The sequence below is a fragment of the Battus philenor genome, unplaced genomic scaffold, assembly GCF_028537555.1.
Source record: "Battus philenor isolate CCGP_79_NKW_IND1 unplaced genomic scaffold, ilBatPhil1.0.hap1 SCAF_17, whole genome shotgun sequence".
Taxonomy (NCBI): Eukaryota; Metazoa; Arthropoda; class Insecta; order Lepidoptera; family Papilionidae; genus Battus; species Battus philenor.
Genome location: NW_027181679.1, coordinates 7,602,354 through 7,625,950, shown reverse-complemented (window position 1 = coordinate 7,625,950; position 23,597 = coordinate 7,602,354). Strand labels below are relative to the sequence as shown.

The 23,597-nt window shown below is 32.1% G+C and overlaps 1 protein-coding gene across 1 annotated transcript in view; it reads right to left on the bottom strand.

Annotated features, from left to right (window-relative positions):
* The window catches only part of LOC137920047 (neural cell adhesion molecule 1-like), a 71,273-nt gene that overhangs the window by 19,012 nt on the left and 28,664 nt on the right, over positions 1 to 23,597 (bottom strand). Inside the window, exon 2 of the mRNA XM_068763278.1 lies at positions 1,297 to 1,429. Coding sequence (XP_068619379.1) covers positions 1,297 to 1,429 — 133 coding nt within the window. The remainder of the gene's footprint in view (positions 1 to 1,296; positions 1,430 to 23,597) is intronic.

The following is a 23,597-nucleotide window of genomic DNA, read 5'->3' as shown; positions in this document are numbered from 1 at the left end:
ACACACATGGCGGAGCACACCGCATGCGTTACCAACGGGTCTTATTGAAAATGTTTGGTACAAGCATAAATAGCGGACGTATTACGACAGAAATTATAATAATGACCTTTCACATCGATTTGAAAAACAATCGACAAAAATGCCAACGATTTCCTCATAAAATGAAAATAATATTTTTTCTAAAATTGAAATCACGGGAGAAAGAAAGTTAAAATCACAACGGAATTCTATCAAAGGCAATGAAATTAGGACGCTATTATGATTTTTTTAATATAAAACGCGTAAATTGTCACATAGGCCATTCATAAATTTATTTTCTGGACAAAAAATACTTTCGAAATCTGAAGTTTTTCAATTTCCGGACAGACTACGTTTTCTCAATTTTCCAACCTTCTTTTTAATTTATAAACCAAGAAGCTTTCACAGAGATGATTTTATTGTACACCCCGCTGTTTCCAGGTAAATTTAACAATTTAAGTATACTTTTTACGACAAAATTATACCTCAAGACATTTGCTTTGTCTAGCTGTTGCTCTGAGTCATTCATTGCTATAATTCTCGAAATCATTGTTTAAGTAGTAAAATGAAAAAGCGTTATAGAGAACTAAGTAGAATGTAAAATTTAGCATTGTTTAATAATATACTTGATATTTACTAGTGTTGAGTTTTATTATTTACTTTCTTATACAAGATTTCTAAGTTTTAATACAGGACGTTGTTTCATATAAACCGATAACTTTATAAATAGCATTTCCGGAGCGTCGCAAACCGTCAAGTGTGATGCCGTGAACGACCTGCGTGAAACGTCTTAAGTGTATTTTCTTGTAGGTGTACTTTATAAAGCTAATTGGATCGACTCGACTCGGCTTCCGTTCATCCGTTTAAGGCAGCGCGAACGGTTCATTAGGCCTGTCTTAACAGTATTAATTAAATAAACATTCGTGTACTAGAAAAACTTCTGAAATATGAAAAGCTCGAAGAATTTACTACGCTTCGAGTGTTAGCTTAACGTCACCGAAAAATATAATATAGTAGCTCAAACGTGCGTTGAAAAAACGATCTCATGTAAGTAAAATCATATTCCGTTTTAAAACTGTAAATGAAATAATATGAATAAATGGATGAGTCTATTTTTTCCAAATATAAATAAAATACTTTTCAAGAATTAATGATAGTAATATTTAATATTCCATTGTTTTAATTGTTAGTATTTTTATGAGGCTTGCACCTCTTTGGGTGTAGGCCTCCTCCAGCGTATTCCATTTTATTTATTACGTTTATTATACTGAACGTCACCTGTATATTGGTTTCCCGCCGCTTTTCCGAAACCAAAGGACCATGTATACACGGTCTTCGTTTGTGTCTGGCGTGACGTCACACGGGAGCGATGCCGTACGACCAAGCACTGCATCTACATCTACTGTAGAAACTGTGAACAATAAAAGATAATTCACGTGAGTTGGTTTTTCATAAATTAAGGAGTAGAGAGAGGAGTAGGCTAGGTATATTTGAGAATCGATTTGTTTAGTAAACGTTCAGGGTGTTTCTTTGTTTGGTTTTCTAAATTAGGCAATGACAAAAAGTACAAACTATACACAAAGAAAGTGTTCATTAAAGGTGTACGACTTTCTAGAACTACGTTACACTGTGATTATTTGTAAATCCAACATTAATTTATAATCCTATATGAAAAATAGTGATAGATACATGATAAATACAAAAAATGAACATAATTTCGCCACGCTTTAATTTCGATATAATAAATTCACAAATCCTCCATCTTGGTGTATATACGGGTATATAAAATTCCACAAGATATTTTAGACCTTTCATATCTTAGTTTAAAATCTAAAATTAAAGGTGCATTGCTGAGATCTTATTTTAGTGTTCAAGAGTTTTTAGTTCATCGAAATGTGTGTAACTTGGATTGCTGACTCATTTACTTGATTGATGGTATAATGTACATATGAAAAATTTCATTTAAAAAAGCAACTTTTGAGATTCTGACCGGCTCTACCCAACAGAGCAGTATTCCGAGCCGGTGGTGGCTTACTGCTTATAATGCTTAATTTATCAACGATACAAAATATGTAAATGGCTCCGTAAATAAAGATATTTTGAATTGAATATAGATTAAATAAATTATTCATAGATAATTCTAGAATAGTATCTTATAGAATTTATTGTTAAAAGTCACTCCGCTATTCAGAGGGTAATTAGAACAACGAACAGAAAAGCTAATTTTCATCGGCAAATCATATCGACTATCATTAAGTATTTTTAAAGTAGATAACTCGCATCTACTACAAGGCATTTGCTTTCGAAATAGTTTATTTTAAAATGGACGTCTAGATTCATTGTAACAGGTTTTTCACGTATGAAAAATGATGAAGAAACTGTTTCTGGATTTTCACCAATCTTTGAATATATACGGCACAAGATCGCCTCTAGATAGCATAGTAGTATTCCAGAACAGATCACACGAAACAGCAAAGGACGGCAGGGGTCACGGGATCCCTAAAGAATACGTTTTCGTTCGAATTTCGTTCGTTGTAATACAAAACCAATTAATATTTTAAATAAATCTATATTATAGCGTGATGAATATAAGATTAAGATATGATACAAAAATAGTTTCATAGCAATAAGCGTAATAAATTATCCTAATCAAGCAGATATTGGACAATTTTTTTTTATAAATAATAAACTTCTATTTTGTATTTAATAGAATACCGAAAAGTAAGAATAAAAAATGCATAAATCTATCGTAAGACATTTATTCATATTGAAAGTAAGTCTATGAAAGCATCCGTGAATTTAGGTCTCCGAAATAAATAAGGTTGGATTATATATTTTCTTAACCCTTTCGTTACGAAACTAAATAAAGTAAAGAAATAATCAGAGTTATTTCAGATATATTCCTTGCCATACAGTAATCTGCTTATAGTTATTTTACGTAAAGAAATTATTCTATTACTATATTCCAGAATATCAGATGTGGCATTGAAACATTGTCTTTGATTAAAGGCCTCACTGGCATGCTACCAGTCGCCCAACAAGCTATAAAGAACTGAAAAGATACGGTGTTGTTTCAACCCATAGATGCTCACTGCTAGGCGTAGTTCTCCCATAAAAATGTATATGGGGGGATAAACCATAATAAATGCGCTTAGCAGGCAGATTGGAAATCGCAGTGCGTTATTATATTACGCAGATGTCGCTGCTATCTTTCTGAAATTTGTTTGTACTAATGGCAATTCTATAAAATTAATGCACAACGTGTGAATCATATAAGATTGTATCACGGTAATCAAACCCACGACTTACAATCACAAATTTAAGTCCTCTACCGCTAGGAGTGGTAGCCTCATGGGAGACCTGTAGACGAACGAAAGTAATACGAAGCCTAGCGGATTGGCAAGATGAAGTAATAATGGTTAGGCCAAATAGAGAGTAGAACTAATGGCTGCTGACGTCTCTATTCTGAAGTTGGTCTAAGGACTGCCATGCGCAGCGTGGGAAGTCCACTCCAAAGGTGGACATACGAACTTTTAACGTCCGAAAAAGATTTTGAATTATGATTTATTAAGTATTTTTTGTGGTGGTGATGGATGACTAATATTAATTGGAGATTTTGAATTCAGAGGTTGGAATAAATAGTCAAAATGTTATATTATTAAAAAAATATACAAATAAAATATTTAACATCATTATTTGTCCAAACAGAAATACAAGAAATTATATTAGTTTACCTTTTTATTTCTTTTTTAAATTCATAAATACATGAATAGTATATATTAAATGGTTCTAATATATGTAGATATTAATTATAAAGTACTTATCAAGCAATGAAAAATGTAAAAAGTTCACATTTATATATGAAGATCTTAAATTATTATGACTTCTATCTGTACAATTACCGATTTAAAATTAAATACCATTTTTGTGTATTTAACTCAATATGTAGCAGAACGAACACGAAAAGACACGGCGTAATCCAGTAACAATAAAGAATTTGAATAAAATTTTCCTCGAAGTATTTAAATACGTCTGAGCTGCGACATTCAATATGTCTTATACGTAAATCGTGTTACTTCTGTATTCGTTATTGCGTAAAACGTGAAAATCGCTGAGACGAGGCGTGCATTATGATAATTTGTGTCGTATCCGACGGAAGAGGCAGTGCTCCGTGAAATATCCGACGACACGTGAGACAGAGCTCGCCCAAATACTATTCATTACATTAAATGTATGACATTGTCTTTCTTATAACAAGTATTAAAGTGAAATGTTATGTTAATACCAAATTTGTCAGCAAAACCATGCTTCAGCATGATATACAAGTTCATAGAGCTCATGATTAAAGACGTGTTTGTTTATGATGGTGCTTACAAAAAGACTGAAGGTAACCAAAAGCAGTGGGGAAAGCTATGCTTGAAGTTTCGCTGCAAGATCAAGACAGAAATGAGATCCAGAGTAGAACCCAGGTTAGGAATTGCTGTAAAGAGGTAGTGGGCGGGGCATATTGCAGGTGAAACCGAAGGCCATTGGCCGAAAAGTTATCGTGTAGCGACATCGAGCCTGTAGACGCGGCGTGGCAGACCACTCACTAAGAGGACCGACGAAATTGGGCTTGGGAAAGTATTGGATGCGAGCAACGCAATATCAGCCATCGTGGCGATCTAGGAAAGTCTTATGCCTTGCAGTGGGCATCTATCGGCTGAAAATAACATGATAATATAAAATTTTAGTCCTTACATCCGCAGTTTTGTAAATGTTGACCTAAATCTACAAGATAAAAACAGTACTACAATATTACATACTCCTTATTTCATGTCATACTATAACGAAAAAGAGCAGAGTTTTCTATTGTTGGTGCGTTATACATTTTATCATCGATGTATTTAGACTAATATATCTTTAATCGTGTAAGAATTGTCTATTGCTATTAATGATCTATTTTATTGAAGAAATGTTAAAAAATGTACCCATAACCAGGGTTTAAAAAATTCTCAACCCTATAATTTATTATTATTAGAAATTTTAAAGAAAAATTAAGTTTGATATCACATGAAATACCGATATAGCCTGCTATATTAAATGGTGGTTATGTATAGTACTATTGGTATCTAATACGACTAAATAATATAACGATATACTTCCTCTAATTGTTACTTTTTTAAATTTATTAATAGAACTTATTATTGGAATCCTTAATATTTTTACAGAATCAACAACTCATAGCTGGAAAAAAGGTTAAGCGTCTAATCCTACTCGATTAGGCAGCGTTCGGGTAACTACGAAACATCTCGTTCAATATTTTTCTTGAGACGAAGATCTACGAACAATGTGTGTTACTAGTGACTTACTGCACTGAAATATGGTTTCCTACTTCGAGCCTCATTGGCCAGCTCATAGTAGCTTAATGAGTCATGGAGAGGTCTATGCTAGGGATTTATCTAAGAGACGAAATCGGAAATGAGAAATGAGGAAATCCGTAGACGAACGATAGCAACCGACATAGCCTAGCATATTGGCCAGTTGAAATGGCAATTGCCAAGCTACGTAGTACTCTGAACAGATGGTCGCTGAAAAATACGAGATGCAGATCGCTTCTAGTCGTGCCTTTTTGAAATATATGAGGGAGGCTTAAAACCTGCAGAAGACCTCATGTGTCTATAATGATAATGAACGATTTGAGAAATACGACAACGGTATTCATATGAAGAATATCAAAATATTTTTTTAAATTATAAAACAAGGAAACGAATCAAATTACAGAGTCCAAATAATCTAAATAAGAGAATATATGAGAAACATTCGTGTATACTTTTATTTGGACAATATTTTTAGTAGTTCGGTGCGGTAGGTGCTTATTAGGCGGCATGAATTGTATACAACAACTTGCATGTATATTAGTACGTTACCATATCGAATGTGCCGGGTAAGAAACGACTTCGATCACGCGATACTTTTGATTCACGTCCTGAAAACCTTGTAAGAATGTCTGCCCACCGATAATTACAAAACTACTATTTACTATCACGCATTAACCTATAATGTTGATTTAATTAATTTACTCAATAATAAAGACAATGGCGTATCCTTAAACCATATTAAATTAAAAGGGATATTATACATAGAAAAATTTTTAAGATATATTTGCACTGCTGATATTCTTAGAGTACTATTTTAATCTTTATTAAAAATAACGTGCTCAAAGAGATTATAGCTAAAGACGTTCGTTTACCGTTCTACTGGTATATTAATTTATATTTATAAATACTACGCTTTTTTAGTAATTCTGAGGTAGTAATTGCAGTACTACTACTTGAAATGAAAAAAAATGTAAGGATTCTCCACCCACGAAAAGAATATGCGACAATAATGCACCACGGAAGCTCAGTTAGTAAAATATTATAGTTTTTGAAGATACCGACTTCCGTATATTAAATAAATTCTTTATGATTATTTGCAGTTATTTTAAACCAATTTTTTATATCCCGACTAGCAACTAGTCCTTGCTCGGTATATTATCTGGCTAACATTACTACTACTTCAGAAAGCATTAGAGCTGGGAGAAGTGGCGGAAGATACTTATTAAAGAAACTAAACTAGCAAGGGTCTATTTATTATGATCGGGTGAGATGGCGATCTCACATATTTCTTAGTTTAATACTTTTTCATTGGATATTCATGGCGTTGTTAACTTGAATTCTAAAAATAAGATATTGTAATTGATGTTTTACGAAAGAATTGTAAAATTCAAATGGGCTTCTAATTCGAATCCATCTCACGTGAAGATTCAAAATCGGCCAACGAGTTGGGAGCGTGCGTCGCGCTCCCATCGCGGTATGACGACACGTGACCGGACTTTATTCAGCTTACGTTTCTTTTGTTTCATCTGTTACTACTGATCGATATGCACACTTCAGTTCCACTTAATTTTGTGATGAATAAACGTCACAGTGAGATGAAGTATGTAGAGTGAAAATAAGGAAGTCTACCACTGTCTGGCCTGATGGGCATTATACTTATTAATATAAAATATTAACGTAAAAATAACTATGCTACATGTAATTTATGTGCAATTTTTACACAGTTTAATCAGTTACCCGGCCAGTGTCGAGCACCCGCGCATCGAAGTGTTAAAAGCGTTTCGATTCATCCCAAGTCGAAGTCCTCTTATGATGGCTAAATCACCAAGTTATTAAATGCTTTCGCCCTAAAAAAGCTGGTGACCTTTCCATTAAGTAAATTTTAAATGTAAATAATTTTTAAATGCACTGCGGTGTTTTCGAAGTTTCGTTCACTAGTTTCTTAACTAAGCCGAGCAAACATTTAAAGTACCAAGTAGAGAGCACAAAATTTATATTGCTAGGACTTTTGTATGACCTTAGTATCAGGTAGAAGAACATCGATATAAAAAAGACTTAATTGCAAAACTATTTATAACATCTCAATTTCATGACATCGACTTCAAAGCATCTCATATTTTTATTACAAAGCGTTTTGTGTCGCCTTAGTTTAATGAACAAGGACTTTGATGCTACACATAACTTTTTATTGCAAAACCTTATGAACTAACCTAAATTTTAATCATAAAGCCTTTTGTAGTACACATGCGTATATCGTGAACGGAGAAAATATTTTATCACTATGTACTTACTTTGGAATAGCTTCAATAACAAAAGTTCAAACATTGCTGTAAATCATTCTACATTTGAAAATCTTGGGCACTGCATTTTAATAAGCAGAGCATACGGCATACCATGAGGTAAATCTTCAACCACTCTCATCAGTATTAGGCGTTATTATAAGAAGGCGTAAGGTATAAATTATAACGATTTTATTAAAACCACTGCAATAACGTCAGTTCCGTACGTAAAACATGTTTTAATTATTCATACTACTAAATAAAACAGGGCGATAATATTTCAAGCGTTAAATTAATGAACGATAGAAGTTTTATGAAAATTGTAAAATTTTTCTTGGATTTTGCGTGACTTTCATATATTATTCATAGAATAAATATGAGAGATTCCTTTTACAATAAATATATGTAAAGATGTATGTGCTATAATTCATTCCGGACGAAATTAAAAACAACGGATTGTTACGTGTCATAATTTCATTAATAACTTCCGTCTTCGTCAATGTAAATAAATAAATGAATCGAGCTATTTATTTTGATCTAGTTCATTTTAACTTTGGTTTTTGCTTACTTGTTTGAATTCCTTTTTAAAATTTACACATGAAAACTATCTGCTATATAGGTGTAAGTGTAAATGTTACAGAGTAGTTACTTTTTTTAATTTAATGATGTTTGTGACGAATACAGTGTAATAGATATTAATTAATTCATAAATTTTAAAGAAATAAAAAAAAAACTTTAGACAGCGAGTCTATTGTTCGTCAATATGTAAATAAATGTTGCCAACATTAGATTTGTACGTTTTTAACACGATCGGTTTAAGTTAGATATTGTAATAATATTGATTATATTTTTTTAAAACAAAAGGACTAGTTCTTTTAAAATTCGGCCACTGCACTGTGAAGTTTGGTTCATCTTTTCATGTAGGTGATGAAAAGATTAGAAAAGTAACGATTTATAGTATAATAATAGAAAACAATTTTATAAAAGGCGAATGTTTTAAAAATATGGGACACAGATTTTTTATTTTTTTTTATCAAACTAACCACTACCTGCCCTTGTCATATGATTAGAAATGTTTATTCATGAGATACTGTGCAGAATTTTCGCTATATTTTATTTGGAAGAGATTTGGAAAGACACTGGAAGAGTTAGAATTGAGTTTTCCAAGTGTATAAAGATTAAAAATGAAGATACACTCAAGAACTTAAGTATCCACAACATTAAACTTAATGTTCAAAATTATAATTCATGCCTCTACATCACATGCTAAATTATAGTTTTTTTTTCTTCAAGTTAAAACACCGTAAAAGGTAGCTTGAAAGATAATTGTAAAACTATTAAATATAATAACTATATTTTAAATATAAATGAAGCGTTCAGAGATACGTTAAAAATATAACTTAGGATTTTTGAAGACATTTATTTCTTAAACCATTTTCGGAGTTCGCAGTCGCGTCCTCGTGCTGTCAAAGTTAACGTTAAGAGTGACTTGTCAGTCACTAGCGGATCATCGTGTTTATGGTAGCGGGGCGGCCATCTTTGATCACGGCAGTTTTTGATCGAAGAGCCGCCATCGCACAGCGTCAGCGACGAATTGCTCCATATCGTACCAATCATTATGATTTCCTACTTTATTATTATCTGATTGTGTAAAGAAAGTGATTATAAGAAAACGCAGAAATATTCTTAAACCATAGGAAGGATTACTTTAATTTTCAAATTTTCATAACCGCCTACGACTAAGTCCATCTGACATGGATTCTAAAGATACATAAGGCTCTCCTGCACTTTTACATTTCATTTATAGTTTTGAAATATTTATACTTATTTACCATCACCTGTATAAAGTGATCACACCAAAATATTTTTTCTATTGGAATGCGAAAATTCTGGCAGTACAAAATCTACAGGGAGAGATAGTATTTGAATTTAATTACTTTTTTATTATTAGATTATTTATGATTTCTGAAAACATTGATTTATTTACCCCTTTACAGCATTTACGCCTACAACCAATCACTCAGTACAAGTCTGTATCTACAAAATTAACGAAAGTAAGTATTTTTAGAAAGACATTATAAATACAGAAGCAATGGAAATAATTAAACTAATTAAAACCTGAAGATAAATATAAAAGTACAGTTTTATTGCAATTTACCTTCCATTCGGAATATTCATATGCACGTTATGGCCAAAAAAATTGAATTACATAATGCCTTCTCTATGAATCAGTTCTATCGAAACTATTTATTGCATTTATCCTATATAAATATCCAATGTAATGTAATAAATCCAATGTAATAAATATGTAATATATATATATATATATATATATATATATATATATATATATATATATATTTATTTATTTATATATTTATATATATATTTATTTACACATTCACATTCACCCCTCTTTAAAGTTTTACAGTAACTAATCAACCTGTATATAAGATTCTATTAAAAAAAAGTTTTAATTTTGCACGCCCGCTACGTCTACATCCAAATTTAAATTATGTTTAAAATACGCTTAATAAAAAAGCACTTTAATTTAATTTCCAATTACGACGTGCACTAACGACTAGGCGGGGTCGTTACTTAATTGAAAGTAATAAAAAGACTCCATCCCTGCAAAATAAGGAATTCACCCACAGGCGCCGAAATAACTTTACCGTGGCACTAAATAATTGGACTCGTTTATATATTTTTATAAAAGTGGCCAAATTTCTTATAGGACTTATCACAATATTAAGCATTCCATTCTCTCTGGAGATGAGCGTTCTACCGCCTAACCAAACAGCTTGATTTGTTTTTTGAACAAATTACCTGATAATTCTAGGCTGGTTTATTATATTCGAATAAATTGTTCGAGCACCGGGCTACATCCAAGCATTAAATATTTAGTTTAATACCTGGACAACTCTTTCAAACATTTTTATGGGGAGATATACAATAATTGCTACGTTTGGCGGGTTGATGATTATGATGATGTATTATGGTACCCAGAGGACACTGCTGCCCATCCTCTGGAATCTTGTCTGTGAGCAGTAGCAACCCTATATAATTAATGCACAAAGTGTGAATTATGTAAGATTGTATCCTGAGAATCGAACCCGCGACCTATGATCGCAAGTCTCAGTCCTCTACCCCTCGGCTGTAACTCCTCAATTATATATTCATAGGTAAATATAATATATGTGTAATATATAGAAAAAAAATTGTCTGTAGTACTAAAGTAGACTTAGATTTGCTTTATTTGATTTATTGATATGAAACACTTCCATCTGTAGGTAATTAAACAAAACATTAGAGATATTAACTGAAATCAATCTAAAATATTCGTTTATAATATCATATTAAGTTGCAAATATTTTTTTGCCAATTAACAGACTTAACCTAAAAATTAAGTACATAACACGTCCTTCCCGAAGTAATGGTGACTTAAAAAGTTTTTATTTAATGCTACTAAGACACTTTTAAGTTATTGCTCGCTCGCACAATATACCTATTTTGCCTTTAGTTAGTTAACGTACTAGGTACACATTTAAAGTTGATTACATCGACCATGGTCCTCTAAAGTTGTATATTAAAATTGTTTTTGGATCGGAGAACGTGAGAATTAATTTGGAGATAGAATTGATAGACAAAGTGTAATTGTAATTTTTGAAAAGCGAACACTCTTTAAATTCACGTAGCGCCGCCATTCGAGTCAGTTTTCATTGATTATTCGCACTGTCCTGATCATTGCGTACCGTTTTATAACCTCATTTCCTTTGTCAATCCATTCGTTAATTACTATTACGATTAATAAAATTGCCGCCATATTTCTGAGATTAACAAGCGGCAGTAAGTAAAATTTTTGCATCATTCCGGTAATTTTTTTAAGGATATATGTAGTTTTTGGGTGTTAGCAAAGACGTCTAATAAATCTAATTACGAATTGATTATTCAAGTTAAAGCTATGTAATTATTGAAAATGCATTATTTTGTTTTGCATTGAATAAGATTCTCTCGATTAGACAATAGATTTACTTCCGTAATTCACAACCGCGTAACTTTATTTCACAGCGGCAACTCCTAACTGTCGTTTAGCGAAGTTATAGAACTCGCTTAATACGTAGGTTGTCTGAGTTAGTTATATTCGCTCGACATTGGTAGTACCGCGGAGTCACGCACGGCCTGCAATCGCCCGGAAATCTGAATATGCCCTATTACCTTCCTCACCTCGCCAAACTTTACCGCTACAATAGTTATGATTGTTAATTACATTTTTATGGACATCAATAAAACGTCGAATTACACCTCATATCATTGATTTTTCTTCTAATAATTAATAATAAAGTATCACAGAACGTTTTAACTATATTATTTAAAAGCAAGTGTAAAGATTGTTGGGAGCTCAGTAATACTCTTTGTTGGTAGCAATATATTGTTTTTATATCCTTTCGAATCTAAGTTACTTTTATTATTTCACCGTAATAAAATAACCAGTCATGCAATGTATTACACCATTAAATATCTGAGTATATTTTGAAGGATAAAAAAAATAATAAAATTTTTGTTTACCTAAACAATCGCACGGAGAACGACATTATCAGTCGAATTGGAAAAGTCAAACCATTTTCTTCTGTTTTTGTTTTTTGTACAAAGGAAACGGATGTTCGTAGATATTTTGTTCACAGTTTTCTTGTTTTTGTTTATTCAAAATTTATAAGCTGTGATTTACAATAATTTTAATATATAATAATATTATAAACTTATCAGTAAAAGTACAAATTAGTCAACATTGTTTTAGTTTCAACTAGAAGCAAGAGGCTAGCGACCATATATGTGCGTGCAAAGAAAGACGTTAAAGTCATTTGTGAATGTTCTATTTATAATCAAATAGAAAATACGTTTTAAGAGAAATGTTGACCATGACCAAAAAGTAAAATCTTCTTTAAAGATTTGACATTTTACTTAACAAATACTAAACGTAGTCATCACATTTTGTCCTCTTTTACTTTTGTTTCCTAAATAGAACATTTTTTGCTAAGCACAGGCCATGTCACGTTTACACACTCGAATATACACGTAATTTAAGTGCGCCTTTATAAACATTCAATTTTTTTTCCGACTTACTTTTTATATAAGAGGAAAAAAATCTCTTTTCCCTCGAGAACTCAATTCCTGACTTAAGTTTTAAACGCAATAGCATGTCAAGCAGTTTTTGCTTTAAGCGAAAAATAAAAGTTGAAAACGAGGTGAACTAGACTTCAAATCTTGTAGTTAACTCTTGTAGCTTGAACGCAATATGTATTTTAATTAAGCTTTTGATATTTCAAGTGATATTTGACTTGTTTCGAAAATTTTCGTATAAAATCTAAATGCGTTTAGCAAACTGCACAGAAAATTGAATATGTTTGTTTTTGATATAAAATAGGAAGTAGAAGGATTTACAATGGAATTTATTTTATCACAAAAAACTTATGTTACTTATTAAGGGTTACCGATAAAATAACAATATTACATAAACATATACAAAACAACTAAAAGTACAGGACAAATTCCAATTTTAAATGACAGTAAAAAAAACATAGTCTAAGTTAACAAAAAAATAAAGAATTTTTGAAAACTAAACATTAGATTGACAATAAATCTGTTACCACTATTTAATTAAATATTTATTCACAAGTTTATAATTTCATCCGTATTTCAGCTGTAGAAAATCCACTACCTGGCATGTGCCTCTACCGTAAATTTTCTTAATGACCGGTTGGAAGCGGTCTGCATCCAGCATTTTCCGACGACCTCAACACAAATGAAATTTGGCCATCTTGTGGGTGAACACCTTATGCTTTACTCGCCGATCCGTGGTCTTCATTTTTTACAACTCCTGCAACTTTTAAAATGATTGAACGTTTTAAATTTTAAACAAATTTAAACTTTCTTTAAACCAAGGATTTCTTTAATGATTTGCGTCACAGGTCCGACCAGCGTCTGTACATGATATTAAAAAGTTTTTGTGAGAAAATTTCTAAAATTCTAAAGTGTCTCGTACTTTCCGTCGCCAGTTCCCCCCTCCACCGTTGTATCTAATACTACAGAGTTTGTGAAGCGCGTTTAACTTTGTACTGCCTTAAATATACATTTCGCAACTTCGCTTTTCTTCATGAATGAAGTTACGGCGTTATATCGTCCCTCAACAAGTCGATGCTAGCGCGAAATTTAACTTTCCCGTCCGTAAACTGTGTATTGAATGTATATTGAAAAATATTCGAGATTCATTTTTAATTTACAATATATTACAAAGCTTAAGGATTTACTAGACACAGTATTACTTACATAAATTATATTAATATATGTGAGTACTAGTTGTTTCTTCTATCTCCGGGATTCCAAAAACCGTCGACAACGGCCCTTTCGGTTCAAAAGCGGTTTCCTTAGATGTGGACTTAATTGAAAATTAATGTAAAGAAAAAAATCGATCCCTACTAAGACAAGTTCTAATTTAAAACACTTAATATACTTTTAAGTTACAACTTGTATCAAGTAACAACTTGTATCATATGAATGAGGAGATGTATATACGAACGTAACCGCCCAGCGGATTGGAAAGTTGATATGGCAGTGCGCAGGCCACATAGCGTGCAATACAGATGATTTTGTGTTACGATTCTTGACATTCACATGGTGAACAGATAAATATAGATTCGAGAATTACATCGCAAGCAATTGGGAAGCCAGGACAGGCATAGGCGGCGAATCACATCGAATTTACCGAAAAAAAAATCTGGCATAACGGAATGTTAGCGATACTATAGTAATTTTAAACATTAGTTAAATCGTGTAGAGGCAGGAATGTGTAATGCGTAAAGCATTAAAGCCGTGGGCGAGTCAATTCCGTGCGGTCGGACATTGCGTCCGTCGCTATTAGGTGTTAACTTGGGCACGGAGGGAAATGCGGTTTCGACTCTACGTGGAATAACTGCCGCCGATCTCGTACGTTTCACACATGGAATTGTCTTTGAGGAATCTATTACATCATATTTGTTTTTAGCTAAAGGAGTCATTTATTTTACTATTTAGTATGATAGCTTCAAAAACAAAACTAATCGTTGGGCAAAAATTTAATAATAATTAATAATAGTCAAAGTTATAAAATCATTATTTATCATACATAAAAGTGTATATTCAACTGAATTTTTAATTACACTTAAATGTTAATAAACTTTAACATGTATACTTTTATTAATATATGTATTTACTTCTTATACTAATTTATTCATATAGATATCTACTTAGGATCTATAATGATCACTTTTTTAGGTCATGAGAAGAATACCAGAATAACCTAAATTGCCTGAATTAGTTTCTGTCAATCCGAACTGACCTTCTCTACAATAGCATCCTTTTATCTACGAGGTCTCTATACGCGCCCTCGTCATAGAAGAATTACTACAAATTCAATCGCGTTTTTAGTGCTTACCATAACAACATCTTTAATAAATTAAAGAATTACATCCCTAAGCCTTTTATCACTTACAAAATGCTTGATACTATAAAAAGATTTTTCCACAAGTATTTATTTATTAAACTTGAAAATTTATTTTGAAAAATATGAATAGTTCAGAGTATGTCTCTGAGTTATAGCGAGGAGTGCATTGTAATACTGTATACAATTGTACACTTTATTTTATTTTATTTATGCAAATACAAATTAACTAATAATACAGAATAAATTTCAATTTCAGTGATAGACAAACACAACATGCATTAGGTTACAAGAAAAAAGAATTTTAGAAAAAAATTAGATCAATTTAATTTTTTTAATTGAAGTATATCATTATTCTTTATATTTTTAACTCTTCTTATGCACAAAGATATAGAAATAAGATTATCTGGTATTTATCGAATATGTAGTGCTATATTCTTTTTAACGAAACTTTTCTCTTGATGTGACACCACCTCTCATCGTTATAATCTATAATCTAATGGTGTACGATTTCAAAATACACCGTGTTGTGTATTTCAAGAAGCCCTTAACATACAATTCATGAATAATACATAATTTCTGTGGTTTAAATAATAATAGTCTTAACTATGCCGAAGTCTCAGATAAATTCATAGCGATTTGCAGAATATTCGAGTTACATTCCCCCGGCGTAATGCGAACTTACGAACAAAGCATCTCTTGTACCGTTTAATTCTAAACAAGGCTTCGCGCCACCGCCAATTCATGCCGCTACCACTACATTGGATTGCACCGTCGCCGCACAACCTCATCGGAACTAATTGTTACTGGAAAACTGGAGGTCCAACTTTAAGGAATGTATTTCGTGTTCAATGATAATAGGATTTCGAAATTTTGACATTTGGGTTCTTAATATAATTTCCATTTTTTTTTTGAAAATGAACTGATTTCTTTATTTAATAACTAATCCCTGTAGCCACATTTAGTTTTATTGTTTTTAATACAAAGCCCACCTGTTGAAAAAATCTAATCAGCGGTTAACATCGTACGGCTAAAATGGTGATATCAGTCAACGATAAATACAAAGTAAAATTTAATTTAAAAACTTTTCTGTTGGTCAAGTGTACAAAGTAGACACGATTTTATAATAAAAATTTAACAACACAAGTGAACTTAAATTTAATGAACATTTATTAAACATATTAACATTTAATAAATAAAAATTAATAAAATATTAGTTTTTCAATTATAATAAATACTACTACGTCTAACAAAATATTAGTCACTTTTAGCAGATTGGTACAAGTAACTAAAGCTTTTACATCATATAAGTTTTGAATTAAAACTCGTGTTATTTACAAGCTTCGATTTTTAATCCTCGTGGAACGACAAAATATTTTTTTCTTTAAATCGACATTTGGGTAACCAATTTTAACCCAAAGAGGTCATATAAAAGAAACAAGAGGTTCTGTTGGCCACATATTAACATAAACACAATTATTATTGCCGTAGACAGCTGCTGAACATAGGTCTCCTCTAAAGATTTCCAAAAGGACCGATTGGATGCGTTCTAAACAAAGAATCTTTCGACCGCCTTAACAAGATTGGTGGAAGCTTGTTAATTTTCGACGCCAGTATATAGGCAACCTGCACAGAAAGCCTTCCTTTTCTTACGAAGAGGAACTTTCAAAGGGAGAGGAGAGTAGTATTGACTTGCCTACCTTCGTTTAGCGGCCGAATTTAACAAAACTTTTACTAACGTATTTTTAATAGGCCAAGAAGTAAGATACACCTTACTGTGTAAAAAAGAGCGGAAATTTATTTTCCCTTAGAAGAATTTGCGTTGATGTTCGTAGTAAGCGAGCCGGACAATATATATGAATATATTATCATGGGCCTGTAATATACCGACTACAAGAGTATTATCTGTTATGTTTATTAAACAACTTGTTATTTAAAAGCATTATATCCATAAAATAGAAAGAACACCCCTTATACTTCAGCTCAAACGTAACTGAAGACTGGCCTAAAGGACGTCACTACCTATAAAATTACATGGTTATGAGATATAAAACACAATTTCATGATCTTTATGTTTAACAATAAAACTACGTATGTATTGCATTTAAAATAAGGTTAGTTGACAAATGAAATACTTTATGTGCCATGTTGAAGCGTTCATTTACATAGCATACATTGTAGCTTAAAACCTTCATAACAAATGCCGGAAGAACAAAACACTTAGCTCAAAGGCTTTGCTTCGGAATCCCAACAAGTGTCACCCACATCCTATAAACTGGAATACAAAGCGTCAGAAAGTTTTCATACTTTAAACATGTAATTACTTTTCATAATCTTTTGTATCCATTTTTATCAACTTATAACTGTAGTCAACATAACTTTTTTAATTTTTATTCTGATCAATAATTTGACCTCATTATTTTAAATTCAAAGAATTAGGAAAAATATTTATATTTTCTTTCAAAAAAAAATATATTATTTATTGTTATTACTATTCACCCTTTATTGTACTCCAAATTAAAAAAAATACATATTTTCTGGTTGGAATAACAAATTGATTTGAATTATTTTTCTAATCTGACATAATTGTAATCTACAAAGTTCCTTTGCTACCAAAAAATATTACGATTTATTATATTAAAATTGTCGCTTTAGCACATAGACGCCCTGTGCGTGGCTTAAGCTTCCGACACAGATATCTATAGGGGATTTAACTTAATCGCAAAGCTTGGTAGGCGGGTTGGCGATCACAGTATAGTATTCGTTACCCTGAGGACGCTGCTACCTATACCCTAAAAATTCATTTGTGAGCAGTGGCAATCCTATACAACTATAACACAAAGTGTGAATTTATATAAGATTATATGCTGGGAGTTGAACCCGCGACCTACGATCTCAGATGTCAATTCTTTTCAAGTACCACTGCTCGATTATCGAACTATTTAAATATTCGGCGTAATATCTTGTATTGAGCAAAGATAGATTTAAAAAATAGGTGAGACTTACCTGAACAACATTTAAATTGATTAATCGTCATTATAGTGTTTTATTATTCATTATTACATTAGGGAGTAGGAATTCCTATTGTTTCATTTGTACGTATATGTTTTCCACCGAGAGTAACATTCTCTATATTTAGCTCTCCTGCTACATGTTAACCTGCTTAGAAGCATAGGTGATAAGTAAGATTTTATGGAGAAAGTCGTAAACGGCTATTTCACTTTGATATTCGTAGAAAATGATTCCCCAGGCGACATTGAAATGTAGCTATGCTGCCAAGAGATACAAGATAAAATTCTTTGATGCGACCCTTTTTTTTTAAATTTATAAAATAAAGTAGTAATAAATAAATAACCGCAACATTATAGGCGGACAGCATCTTTTATGGTCTTATGTTTTATTTTATCGTTTTCGTGTACAAAGTTCAAAAATCCGCGTAATAACACACATTATTTTAAACTATCTATCCCCCACCTCTTTGACATGGAACTTATGTGGGTGTGATTTCATAGAGTATAATATTGGTAATTTTTAATATGCCACAAAGCCTAGTCGTATTCACGAGAATACTTTCTGTACTCGTCGGTACAGATCCAACATAGGAAAGTAAATCACACCTACAATTCTATTTGTTAGATTCGTTTCTAATGACTTATTTTCGAGACATACGCTTGTTTCATGAAACAAGTTCTGCAATCGTGTCCGTCAAAAAAAATATTATTTATTTTTTGAGACAATGTAGTGTTGGTAATTTCTTTGAAGTTTTCACTTAAAAATACCTAAAGACTCAGATAAATAAATATTATTTATCTGCTAGTAAATATTTACCAGGAAAAGGACTTATCAAAATATGTTTAAGATATTTATCATTATAAAATACAACTGTCGACCGTTACGTACCTAAATAAGCAAACATAAAAACGTATTAACGCACAAAGGATATATAAGATTATCTTCAAAAAAATATTTTCTTATCATATTCCGAAGGTCAAACTAACGTTCCTTAAAAAATGATGAAAGGGGACAAACTAGAAAAAGCGATGTTATTAAACGTATTATACGCAGAAGGAGGTAAAAACGTTTATTAGGGTTTGTGATAAATGAACTCGAGCCCCGCTGTTTCATGATGATTATAGACATTTCAACACCACTATAGACCTGGAAATTATCAACTTTTTTCACAGCGGGATACTATTAAAGTACAGTGAAGATATCAGAGAAAATAAAATGTACAATACAAAGATTTTTAAAAAAATGTTTTAACTTTACCATGTACAGAAATGACAATTTTGTTAATAGAATTCAATGGCTTCTATAAAGTTCCGCCGTTCTATATTAGTCAATTATTAATATAAATACAGATTCCGATATTCATAGCCGTTGCTTTTGGAAATGAACACCGCCTCAACAAGTCTTGTGGTTTCCTTAAATATGGAGCTGAATCAATATTTTTTCTTTACTGTGGGACCATATGATTCTAATCCAAAATCGTCTATGTCAAGAAGATTAGAAATAGTATTATTATTATTAGGAATCACGTTTTTTAAATTTTTTAAAGATCTGTTAACAAAATTAACCTTAAAAACCTTTGTTAATATTTTCACGTAGTTTTTTGTCAAGATTTTTTGCTTATTATCATAATGATTTTAGCCGTAGGTTGTCAACCCTAGTAGGTCTAGACCTCCACCATAGATTTCCAATAGATTCGATGGAAAGCGGCATGCATCCAGCGTCTTTCGCTGATCTTAACACGGTCGATTGTCACGTGCTACGCCTGGCTTTTCAATCCGTGGTCTTTACTCCAGAACCTCAAGGACCCAGTGGCTATATTTTCTGTGCGCTATGTGGCATGCGGTGCGGTAGGCTTTTATTTATATATAAAGATCATAAAAATACTAAATGTTAAACATACTGCATACATTATTCCACTCTACGCAATATAATGTGTCGAAAGAGAATTATGTTATTACATTAAATATAAACACCAATAATACAGATTTATTTTGTATATTGTCCTTTCAAAATACCTTTCTAATATCGTACGATAGTGAATGGTTCATTTACTAAAACGATTTTTATCGACAAATAACAATCTCTCTTATACAAAGACGATTAAGCATGTTTCATACATATTTAAGGACGCAGAGGTTTTATTTGGCTAACTGGCTTCGTATTTACGTCATTGCTCGTGAATAAACATGAAAATATTTAGTAACACGCCGTGATTAAGCCTAATGGCTACGATGAATCGCTTGTTCGAATATTTACTACAGTTGTATTTTGCTATGTGATGTCTTTACATGTATTTACGAGATATTTTTGCTAGTGTAAATATTCGTACTACTCTCTTACATTATTAGTAAACTGAAATACGTAAAACAAAAAGCCTTCAAACGTAGGCAACATGTACTATCAAGTATTAGTCAAATATTTATCAAAGTGCACTTCATCGTGACTTAGCTTAGGCGATGAAAGCAATTTTCGACTTTAAACACCATTAAAGGCGTGTCCTCAAACGTTAGCCACCTGTGTCGTCGGACTTAGGCGGGTCGAGTGCCCTTATGAAGGGCGAGATGCGCTGACAGGTCGTATCTGCAACATATTGCTTAGCAAACACCTGTGATAATTCCGAACGTAAATAAATTTTACGTTAACGATAGAATACGTTATTATATACCAAATTTTGAACAAATAAAATAATGAGAGATAATAGCAGAGGAGTTTTAGTTACGACTTGACCTGAACTAACAACTCGCCGCCATATTTGGAAATACCGTTTCACTTCCAGTCACTGCCAGGGCGTTGCAACTGAAGACTGCACGTCCAAGCTTCGTAATATCGCCTTGAATGCAGTAAGTAAGTTGTTGTAGTGTTTATAATGACAAGCATTCTTACTATAATTATTTTTTATTATAGCAAGGCAAATTCTAAATATTAGAGACATTAGGCCGTTGATACTACCATAGTGTGTGAAAGCTTTCCTTTAGTTTTGATAAAAATGTTTAAAGAATACTGTGAGTTTTTAGCCTTTAGCCTTGTCATAGCTATTATGTTGCTCCTAGGTATACCTTTTAGAGTTTCCTCCTGAGAAAATTAGTTTAACTTGGATTCGATGCCACACAGTTTGTTTAGGTTAAATAGACTTTTGGGCAGTGAAAATTTTCAACAGTAAATTGCCATAAACAGGACAGAAATAGGCACAAGGGCCACGCATTAAAGGAAATTCCCGTAACCCTTGCCTGAAACGAAGCTTCTATCCTAACTGTGAAGACATTATAAGACTATTATGAAAACAAATAACCAGCGCAAAATACTAAACGGTTAACAAATTAGTTGAAAACCTCTGCTTTTACTCTGACAATTCTCTGTATTGTTATAACACTTAAACAAACCATTAAAATCCAACTTATTGAAATACTGTCGCTGAAATAAATATCTTTAAGAAATGACGCCTCTAAGGGAAAGTCAGAGTGAATAGTTTTATTGATGTCTCGGTATAGACGACGAGGGAAATTTACTTTTCATTACGATAGAAGTTTGTTCACAAACAGTTCACCACTTGTGACAAGTTTTTACGCAACATAAATAAGGTTCTACGTATACATTTAATCAGAGCATGTTTTCATTTAATATACGGAGAGCACACAATAATTTTGTTTTTTTTATATATTCAGTAGGTATTTTGCTTGAAACCAATTTGAAATATAATTGATTATAAAGATATAAATTCTATTAAATCTGCTATTAATATAGTACTATTCTTTATTGGAACTTAGTCTAATATATAATATATATATGGTTTACTTGTTGTGTAGTCTGTCCAAGTAATTTGTAAGTTGACTATATACATCAATTAATTTAGATTATTTTTCAATTTAATTATTTAGAGCTACAACTTTTGTATGCCAGAAGACCCATTTTAAAGAATCTAGAATAAAATTGAGTTACCCTGTACTGGCTTCCTACTTAAAGCTCTGAAAGCTCGATAGACGTCCTGATCAAAGACGAACTCGACAAACTTTTTTTTGACAATGTCTTTAATACAGTTGTAGAGCAATTCATTCCCTATAATGACGAAAAAAACGCCTTAGTATACTGTAATAGGTTTTTAGACGCTATTGTACAAATGTCACATATCCGATTGGCGGTTTTTCTTAGAGTCTCGCAGAAAGAAATAGTCACACCGCATTCGGCCTATCGTTAGTCCGAAACGATCCGCGTACAACGAGCTTCACGCGTCGATAATACCTTGTATCGCAATCTGTAGATCTAATATAGTTAATGATTATTGTAATATAACAAAATATATACTTAGTGACGTAAAATATTGTCTAGGTGGTTTTATTCGTTATAATCAGCCGAGGAGATGATGATGGGGAGAGCCGAACGAAAATAACCGACATAGTCCAACGTATTGGCAAGTTGAAATGGTAGAGACGATGCTACGTAGCGCGCTGAATAAATCAGACAGAGATCATTGGGGCCTTAAAAGAAGACGAAGAACCGACAAGAGAAGCGTAGGGCATCCGTTTACAGGGTGGAACAATGACTATTGTTGAAGTCAGAGGACCTTAGATACAGGCCGCTTTCAACCGGATGATTCTATGGAAATACACGGTGGAAGCTTGATGTCGGACGTCTAACTGTGGACCTCATACGATTGATATAATAGTGATGATGATAAATCAACCGAGTGAGTACCAAATTATCTATTTGGACGTTTATTAAGCTGAGTTTACGAACACTTATTATAATTGCCTGAGATATATATTAGACTGTTTTTTAGGACTCTGAAGTTTCAGTGTGGTGAATCTTCGCGGTGGAGTCTGTGATGACTTTACTCTTGATTGTTTCCGTACATTCGCTTCATGTTAAGTCAACAGCAGTTGCCAAAATTGTAACCGGTTTAATAAAACAATGTATAAATTTCATTAACCCCGGGAGAGAGATAAGGCAAGTTTATGGCATAACCGAAAGGTTTAGCGTAATCCGCATGTGTCCTACTCGCACTGAATTATTATTGTGTATGAAAGTTTAATAAAGTGTTTGCTCAGAACTACGTACGTTAAGTTTCCGTATATCAGGTTTCTTTAATCCTACTTACACGCTCCACTAACTTGTGTAACATAAATTTTATCATGCATTAACATAAGTTTATAGTCGCTTGTGTAGAAGAATATACATCTCCTTTATGCGCGTTATGAAGAGATAATAATTTTTTTATTATTAATGCCACTGTTCATTTTATATTTTTTTACTTTCTTTTTATTTTTTTAAATTATTTTGATATGAAATTTATTTATAAATGAATATATCTATAAATAATATGATTAGTTAAGGGTGTGAAAGCATATTTTTTTGATGACATAGAACTTTGAGGTAAATTTTACTGACATTCACTTTAAAGCCTTTACACGTATAACAAATCATCCCGTATATAAGAAATTTCTACTGATGTATAGGTAC